The sequence below is a fragment of the Ptychodera flava genome, chromosome 14, assembly GCF_041260155.1.
Source record: "Ptychodera flava strain L36383 chromosome 14, AS_Pfla_20210202, whole genome shotgun sequence".
In the NCBI taxonomy this organism is placed as follows: domain Eukaryota; kingdom Metazoa; phylum Hemichordata; class Enteropneusta; family Ptychoderidae; genus Ptychodera; species Ptychodera flava.
Window position 1 is genome coordinate 3,704,199 of NC_091941.1, and position 10,124 is coordinate 3,714,322.

The 10,124-nt window shown below is 39.0% G+C and overlaps 1 protein-coding gene across 10 annotated transcripts in view; it reads left to right on the forward strand.

Annotated features, from left to right (window-relative positions):
• The window catches only part of LOC139148992 (uncharacterized), a 49,305-nt gene extending 42,341 nt beyond the window's left edge, over positions 1-6,964 (forward strand). For all 10 annotated transcript variants that reach the window (XM_070720473.1, XM_070720474.1, XM_070720478.1 and 7 more), the window contains 3 exons: positions 1,188-1,313; positions 2,016-2,172; positions 2,685-6,964. In XM_070720473.1, the coding sequence (XP_070576574.1) occupies positions 1,188-1,313; positions 2,016-2,172; positions 2,685-5,614 (3,213 nt within the window). In that variant the 3' untranslated portion in view covers positions 5,615-6,964. The remainder of the gene's footprint in view (positions 1-1,187; positions 1,314-2,015; positions 2,173-2,684) is intronic.
• The last annotated feature ends 3,160 nt before the right edge of the window (positions 6,965-10,124 follow it).

Below are 10,124 nucleotides of genomic sequence, written 5' to 3' on the forward strand. Positions count from 1 at the left end.
TGAGAAAATGTCAATATATCTGAAATAGTGCATTCATTGCAGTCAAATGAACTATAATTCATATTATATCATTCCAGTATATTGATGGCGCAAATACATCAATCTGATTGGTTGAGACGCGAAAAGAACCGTGGTATATTGGCGATATACCACCGCTGGCGTGCGCACTAGCTCTTGGCTTGAGGAAAAGTCCTTTTATGACGTTCCATGCCAGAATTTCAATATACTGTTATGATATAATAGCAATAAATCACACCCAGCGACGGTATACCTCTCACTTTACACTCGCTATGGCTCGTGCATATATGTCGTGAACTGGTCAAAATCTCGTGGTATACCATCGCTGGGTGTGCTTTATTATAGAAATAACGGGCGACGCGCTGACCATTAACGTTTATTTGTGGGCAAGGGCGAGAGGAAATCCAAAAATTAACGGGCGAGGCTTGCCGAGCCCGTTAATTTGGCTTTCCTCGAGCCCGCGACCACAAATAAACGTTAATGGTCAGAGCGGAGTCTGTTATTTCCATTATATTATCAGCTAACCCAAGAAAACCGTAAAAATTTCCGAAAATTTCAGGCGCGAACGACAACTGGGCCCCAGAACTGAGCAATACGCGACGCACTGTTACGCGCGCTGTAAAATGTTGGCAAATCTGGAAATATTTTCAGAAAAAGGTATCTCAACTAGGCCCACAGGTGCTCCATTTTATTTTGTGATTGATTATGATTTATGTTTGAGCTGTAAAGTTACGATACTTTGAGTTGTTAATCTTATTATTCATATTCACGGGCATATAAACAGACCATTACTGTGTATTTGTGGTCAGTCACGTGGTTCAGCTCGACCAATCAAAATGCGACAGACAGGGTATGGTAATATAATGCTTAAATACAATACTGACAGTCATAAAACTATCAAGGAAATGTCTGTTAATGGTGTTAAGTTGCAATGAAGATGAAAGCTGTCTGGTAACTTGGGAAAAGACCATAATACTCAGCACATCTTGATAGATCACTTATAAAATACATTTGATGAGCTTTCTGAACAATCATCATAAAATTTGTATTTTGGAGAATATATCTTGAAAAGAATAAGGACATCAGAAATATATAAGTGATGAGATTTCCTGCATCTGTCAGGTTCGTTTCCCATGTTTAACCATCAGCATACAACATTGTATTGACAGAGTATGAAGAAATCACGGCATACATCAGGTCATAGCAGTACAGAGATGGACACTCAGGACACTCAGAGTGAAAGTGAATCGCCTCATAAGAAGAAATCTTCAGCTTCACCTCAGCCTCAAACTCAGGTATGTGTTATTTACCTTGAAATGTTGGTTGGTCAGTTGTGTCCTTTTTTCTGTGTCGTCCAATTTTCCATGATGCTGCATCTGTGCAGAGCCTTTAGGATGTTGTGTAGTGGAAAGATAACAAGATAAAATGGATCAGTTCATGCTGTTCTTGACAGGTGTCCAGTTTCCATAGTTAGAAATGGTATCGATCAAAGGAAAATTTGAATCGATCCACCCACAAAAATGCTCATCAAAGTTACTATAAATTGTAAACCAATTTCCAGTTTGATAATGTCAGTTATCTGCTAGGGACATGTCTTCTCCAACAGACCTCTTTGTTTGTCAAACAATGTACATTGTAAATGTTTACTAAAATTTGATAACAGTATGCCTGTCACTAATCATCTGAGATCCATATATAAATTTATTGCTGTTCAGATGTACCTATCTGAATAGAAGAGAGAATTTCACCTTGTTTCAATAATGAAAGAATGTTTATCCTTTACAAGTCACCAAAGACGTCAAATTATCTGTTAAAAGACAAATTTACACTGGTTCATCTTTGTTTTGCCACAAAATTTTATCTCATGATGCAGTTTTTGGTAATTCTAAAAGCATCTAAAATTTCATCAAGGATGATTGCTGGTGCTCTGTCTAATATTGTGCGTGTACATGTAGTTTGTAATTATTAATTCTGGTCATTATTTGCTAAACCAATAGAAAGCTTCACAAAAACCAAGCAAGGAGAGAAAAAGGTCAAAGGAAGAAGCTGTGCAGAAATCGGGGAGTCTGACTCGTAGTGACTGTGTCAAAAGTAAAAGTCTTGATAGCCTCTCAACAAACCAAGCTGATCCTAAAAATTCTGTCAAACAACTTGGTAAGTTGTTTAACACCTAATGCCAACTATTAAACTTTTTTTGTGAATCAAATGGTTACTTTGTAGCAAATGTGAAAATTCCAGTCCATTTCAAAACACTCACAGTTATCAAGTGTTGAATACCAGGACTGTTTGGGTGTAAAGTGAACCTCCTACATAGCTGCCAACTTCCAGCTACTGGTAATATTTTTAAGTAGTAAACGTATTTTTCCAAATTTTTTCTGCCTTGTTGAATTGAACTAGTGTTATTAAGACTAAGTTCTTGTGTGAAATATATGTCTGCGTATGAGCGTTAATTATGATTTTTTGGAACTTTCTGAGGCTTTTACTATGTACATGACAACCAAATAAGACTGGAGAGCCACCAAATGTGCAGTGATAGTGGTCCTCGGACCACCAATTATGGAATAGACACAGTCACCCCTGTACTCACCCCTGTACAGTGATCCAATTATTACAGATTACACACTTGTGAAGTAGCATTCTGAACAGGTTTGTTCTGTTGATTACAGGTGGAGATGATAGTAGTCCAAGAGCTCGCAGGCTGAGCCAGGAATTGGATGACAGAAACCCAAGAAAGAGCATTGAAGTGAGCAATGAAATTGTTCAAGCTGTTGAAGCAGTCTTTGATAAGATGAAGAAAGGTGAAAATGTATCAGATGTAACAGACAAAGTTCAGCAAAAACCTGACATTGAGAAAACCACATCTGCAAACAATAGTGTGGAAAGAACGTTGTCTGGACAAGGTACAGAAGCAAAAACTGACAGTGATATGCATGGCAGTGTTGAGAGAATGAACTCCGGTAGTGATGATGAGAGAAAAGCAAAGTTATCTCAAAGGAGAAAGTCACTGCCTAGAAATGATCTAATTCTTGAAGAATCTGCTCCCTTAGCAATGGAAGAAGAGTTTGAGAATGGCATCAACAAGGGAGAAAAACCTATCAGTGAAGTTCTCAACAACATTGCTGAAGAGGAATCAGGGAAACATGTGGATGCTTACACAGTGCCGAGGAGAAAGCCCTCCGGGACACATATTAACATTAATTACCGCAGTAGTACTTCAGTTCTTGAACAAGCAACTTTGAGGAATGCAGTCTTCAAAATAAAAGGGACTGACAAAATCAAGCAGTATGCTTCTCAGAACAGAACATATGCTCAGGAAAACGAGGACATATGGGTAAAACGAACTGATACCGCCACCACAACTGCAAGTCAGGCGTCTCTTGTGCAGAGTCAGTCACTATCAACTGTGTACACACATTACTCACAGACTTATGTTGAAAAAAGTCTGCCTAAACTCAGTATGGCTCATCTGACTTCTCCCAAGTCCTTTCCAGACAGCCCATCTCCGACATCTCCAAAGTCTGGTCCAGTCTCACCGTTATCATACACATCACAGTTGTCTCCAAGCAATGAAACCCTTATTGATGCAGATCTGCCATTGCCCTCTCCACCTGAGGGCAAAGAGACTCTGATAGGAGCAGAGGAAGAGAGCGGTTCTAGGTTAGCCCCTGGAGAAAAGAGCATTCTCCACAAAAGCAGTGATGACGTTGATGGGACAACAACTACATGTGATAGGACAGACAAGACCAGGTCTTTGAGTACTAGTTCTGATAGGTCACAGAGTGACCATGGAGAGACCCTTCATAGTGGACAAAAATTAGCTGACTCGTCTTCCATCTCAGATGTCAGCCAGCCTCAGCCTGAAATAGAAGAAAAGCCATCTTTACCACCAGAAGCGGAAGAAATTCTTGATGAATCAGAGAAGTATGTGGTTGCAAATTCTAAACCCTCAAAGAAAAGTGTCCCAGCGTTTCCAGCTGATAACAGTGGTCACACTGATGCCAAGACAGAAGCCGCATCTTCAAATGAAAGCGTTACAGACAACATCAAGAGCATGCTGCACAGCCTTGGGTCACGATTGACATCTCATAAAACACCAAGCCCTGGTCCAAGTCCCAGATCAAGTCAGTCTGTAGAGCATTCATCGTCATCAGATGAAGCAAAGTCAACACAGCCGACAAAGCAAACACCACCAGACAGTCCAGATAAGGAGCAAAAATCACACAGAGTTTACCAATTAGCAAGGGCTTATAGTCAGCGACTGAAGAGCAAAGCAACTAGATCATTTAACATTAAGAGGAGGAGTGCCTCTGAAAGCAATGTGAATGCTGAAGAATCCTATGAGCATCGCTTGGCAAATTTACTGGGAGGCGAGAATGCCCAGGGTGGTGCAAATATTGGAGCAAGGTATGCCAAACAGGGTGATACGCTCAACAGAAACTTGAAGTTCTCATTCTCAGAGACAAAACCAATCATCTTTGAGGATGATGAGATTGAAAGCATTGAAAAAGAATCGCCAATATTTACCAGGGCTGCTAGCACTCACACAGTCATGCTCAGACAGAAACCTAAGAGGACTGAGGATGATGATGATAGTGACTTTGCAACAAGACGTCGATCGGTCAGGGAAAGCATAATGAACTTTGAAGAAATCATGAAAGCCATGTCTTTACCCACTGTGCCTAACTACTCCAGCCACAGCAGAATCCAAGGGCTCCAGGTAGAGGAAGATGACCCAGAGCCACAGTTCAAGTCAGTCAAAGAAAGAAGGAGAGAGTTGGAAGAAAGAGTGAGCAAGCCAGTTCCCAGGCAAAGAATATTGTCTGAGTTCCTTGATATGAGTGATGGCTCATCGGTGAGCAGTGCTGAAAGTGAATGGACCAGTAGGTACAGCAGTGCTCCAACATCACCCCTGCATACAGCAGGGAGTTGCTCAACATTGAATAAAGCCAGTGAGGAATCAGTGGAAGGCATATCCAGAAGGACCAGTAGCTCAGAAGAGGGAGAACTCATGCCTATTATCATGAAATCAATAAAAGAGCGTTTCCGTGAACTACAACAGTCCATATCAAAGCCAGTTCCAAAACGGGATGCAAAGGAAGAAATCAAAATGCAGCGTCAGGTCGCTGAAGGGGCGTGTTCTGATGATGATAGTCAGGAGACACAAGTAGATTCTGGACAGTCCACCTTGACATCAGGGTCTGTCCTGTCAACTGGACAGACTGATACAGCAAAGGAAGGTTCTGGAAAACAGAATTCAGCAGCATCACTTGTCATGCATGATGATGATGAGAGAGATCAATTAGGAGGAGAAAGTGAGAGTGAATCTGGACACACCTCAGAGTCTGAGTATGAGACACCTATCGGATCCCTGGACAATATTCCTGATGTCTTGAACACCATGGATACCCTTGAAGACTTGCCAGCTGATGTGACCGATGATGACAGCATTGAAGATGAAGCCACATTGGAAGCCGAGAATTTTGAGGAAACTTTCAGCAAGAAAAGCCTTGATTTAGAGCCCACAGTAACACCCACACAAAGTGAAAGGACACTTGATATTGGCATGAACAATGAACAAACTGAAAGTCAAGCTTGAATGCCATTCTGTGTATCTGCCATTTTTGATATTCCAAATGATTTGTTCTGTAAAGAAGAACAAGTAGTCCTATCATAAGCAGCAGGTGTTATTTTACAAACAGCATCGCAGATCTAACCTTTTTTCATTGGTAATCCTCGGATTCAGTGAACAAATGGGGAAAAGATCAAATGATCAATGGATGAAAATGGTTGCATTGTATCATGGCAGGACCAAGAATAGACATGTACATAATGTAAAATTACTCTTTTGCAGTTTTTTGAGTTGTCAAGTAAATGCATCCTACAGAACTGCCTTTCGTTGAGGACTTTTATACCATAGGTTTAATCTTCACAACACCACTCACTCACTTGAAAACAGTTGAATAGATTGTATTATAAACATGTATATTTTGAATACACAAGACATGGATTTTTTTAATGTACACAAGAAATAATACTGGTTTTCAAAGGTGACAAAGCTGTAAGCGAAATGGTAAAATTGCTTCTGCCTGTTTTATAAAATCATGTCAGCAATATCCAGCATTGCTCTTTAAAGTTAGTGATGGTTTTCTTGTCTGTTTTTTAATCTCTTTGCTTTTTCACTACTTTTTAAACTTGAATCAGGAAAAACTCCTTGAAAATTTACATATTTCTGCTGAACTGCTAATGAAGAGTTCTGAAGAATGACTAAAGCAACTCTCCCTTTGAATGTAATATATATGGCAAAATCTGTTTCATGATAGGTGAACACTGAGACAGATTCAAGTTTCAGAATTTGAGCATTTTAATTTGTGGTAAGTTCAGGTATTTGAAACCAGATATGATCCTGTTTGTTTTTATGTTTCTGGATTCCAGTCAATCGTGGTTTTAAAAAAACTGAAAATTTGGGATATGTGGAACACTTTCTATAATTTGACTACGGGCAACACTTAGGTTGCCGAAAGAGGAAATGTCTCTTTTTTTTTCCTTCATCACATCTTTTTTAAATTAATATTTATAGCCATAGGTAATTGCTTTTGAAGCAGTTCACTTAATAAATGATAGAACATTTGCAAATTTGTACTGTAAATACTTTATTGTTGTGCCGCAGGCTATTACTGGAGAAAGAAAAGGAGCCAGGAGGTGATGGTTGTGTTAGCTAGGGGTTATGGCAGTGTGGGTACAGTAACTTGGAGTTAGGGCGTTGCAGTAAAGGGGGACATGATTATTAGAGTGATTGGGAATTGTCAGTATCACATTGCACAAGAAAATCCATTGAAAATAATCTTCAGAGAGGTTAGATTCAGTTTACCTTCATGGCAGTTCTTAGTGTGAGATAATTTAAATATTGCCAATTATGGCTTTTAACAATAAAACAGCTTAAAGACAACACTGTGTACTGTCCTTATTTTTAGTCCCCACGGACACCATCCGGGGGGACTTATAGGTTTGGTCGTGTCCGTGCGTGTGTGCGTGCGTGCGTGCGTGCGTGTGTGCGTCCGTGCGTGCGTCCGTCCGTTCACGCAGATATCTCAGAGATGCAAGGAGCGATTTCATTCAAACTTGGTACAAGAATTACTTCATATGTCATACAGATGCACGTCAATTTGTTTTGTGATACGATCCAATATGGCCGCCAGGCAGCCATGTTATTACAATTTTTTCATGTACAGAGCCATAACTCAGACACATTTCAACCGATTTTATTCAAAGTTGGTACAAGGACATTGACCAATGTCATAGATGTGCACGTCAATTTGTTTTGTGATACGATCCAATATGGCCGCCAGGTGGCCATTTTGTAACAATTTTTTCATGTACAGAGCCATAACTCAGACACGTTTCAACCGATTTTATTCAAAGTTAGTACAAGGACATTGACCAATGTCATAGATATGTACGTCAATTTGTTTTGTGATACGATCCAATATGGCCGCCAAGCGGCCATTTTCTAACGATTTTTTCATGTACAGAGCCATAACTCAGACATATTTCAACCGATTTTATTCAAAGTTGGTACAAGGACATTGACCAATGTCATAGATATGCACGTCAATTTGTTTTGTGATACGATCCAATATGGCCGCCAGGCGGCCATTTTGTAACGATTTTTTCATGTACAGAGCCATAAGTCAGGCATATCTCAACCGATTTTATTCAAAGTTGGTACAAGGACATTGAACAATGTCATACATATGTACGTCAATTTGTTTTATGATATGATCCAATATGGCTGCATGGCAGCCATATTGGTTACAATTTTTTTGTGTCCTTAGCCAAAACTTGGACACGTCTCAACTGATTTTATTCATTGATTTTATTTAAACTTAGTACAGGGACATCGACCTATGTCATACATATGCACATTGATTTGTTTTGTGATACAATCCAATATGGCCGCCGTGTGGCCATTTTTTCCGATTTTTTCATGTCCAGAACCATAACTCAGACATGTATCAAGCAAATTTATTCAAAGTTGGTACAAGGACATTGACTTATTTATACATATGTATATATGTTGTAAATACTACATCAAACTTTATGAAATATGGTACAAGTGATAATCTGTTAAGTGTTAGGATTATATGCAAAAATGTTTTGCAACATCCTGTTGATTAATTCCTAGTAGACTCATTTTATGAACTTTAGGATGGTGGCCTACTTTGGTTTTATGTTTTAATCACCATAGAACTCATTCTTGGCCATTGAATGCAATCTGTATCAAAGTATTTTATCACAGACCTAATTAATGAAGAGGACTCTATCCTCTCTGAGGACATGTAATCAAAGTACCCATTAACAAGTGGGGACTGTGTCATCAACGATGACTTGTTTTGCATATGATTCAGGATATCTTTAAAGCCTGGTCAAAATTGAAGTTAATGTGGAGATACCAGACAAGTACTTGCACAGGGATTGAATTGGTACTGTGCATTGCTTTGGTGCTGGTGAACTGCGTAATGCATTGTCAATATTAGTGGAGAACAAGTGGTAAAGTGTTTGGGTGTCGAAACAGACTTCACGGTCTGAGTTAGACTTTACACCTACCTGCATGCAGATTTCAGAACCATCCTCACAAATTATCTGATCTGTTAACCACCTAAAATAGGAGTTAAGGGCAGAGAGTTTGCTGGAAAATCTCCTATCATATATCATTCCAGAATTATTCAGATGTCATAAAAATTACCCTGCTTGCTTGTCAACAAATAGGGAAGAATGTCACATTGATTAATGTTGTGTTTTTGTTACAATATAATAAGGAACTACCTTGGTTTAGATGCTTTGCAAACATGTAACACTTGTCAGTTCCTTGTATTGTCAAAAAGATCAGTGTCAAAGGTCAGTACATTTTGCTCTTTTTCAAACACTTTTTGTACTAAAATAACATCCATGTACTCCAAACTTCTCTACCATATATGGAAGTGAATACCAAGCTAAAACTATGCTTTCAATTCAAAAATACTAACCAACATGAATAAGAACGGCAGCACCAATGAGATTCAAGATTTCACTTTGACTGGAAGTTTCTATAAATCTTACAGATATTGGAAGACATGCACTATTGTATATAGCAATTAATGGTACTTCACTGACACCTTAGGATTGGTAAAGACATTGTTTAATAAAGTAATTCCTCAATGACTGGAAAACTGAATCTCAGTTCACATAATGCCAAGATGGACAATGTCCTTGAAAATACTTTAACCAGGTTTATTGTAATGTCTCCTTGCAGACATTTGAACGGAACTACAAGGGACCTAGACTTTTAAATTAGACTGTCGACAGTCCCTTGTGCCTTTTCTGTCTCTTATTGGTGTAGTCTCTAGAACATATGACGGTGGGGAAATCCTAAGCGAAGCGCCGAAGGCACAATCCATGAGTGCTGTGTCAAAATGTGCTTTTGGAATGCCAAGCTTGCGCCTTCGGCACTACGTTTGTGAATCCCCCACTGTCGTACGTGTGAGAGACTACACCAATAATAGACAGAAAAGGGACTGTTGACAGTCTACTTTTAAATTTATTTACCCATCTATATCCTGTACATGGCTTTTGAAAGATACTTCCTTGCAAGGCACTGCTAGTTATAATCAACGTTTGATAGATACTTAATTCACCGACAGATTCCATTCATCATCATCAATTTCCAAAGCCTATAGAGGGCGCACTCTACATTCATCCTCGTCATTCTACACTTTCCTCAGAAAAGTATATTCAAACGAAATGAATTTCAGAAGTAACTGCCATTGTCTTTTTCCACTGTGACAAGATGTACATATTGATGACAATTTAAAGCATGAGAGACAGAGAAAAAAAAAAGATAGCTTTAAATGTAACCACAAATTGCGTAAAATTGTACAGGTACACCCACTTCTTTGCTTGGAAGAAACTTTGATACATTTCAGAAACTTCTGTTATCCACATTTCCAATATCCTCTTGCTGAAGGCCAATATGTGTCATTAATACTTGTCATATTTCCATATGGTAAATTGAAACTCTATAAAGACAAACCAATGGCAAGTGAGCTGAAGTACCTATTGGTCAGGATAAA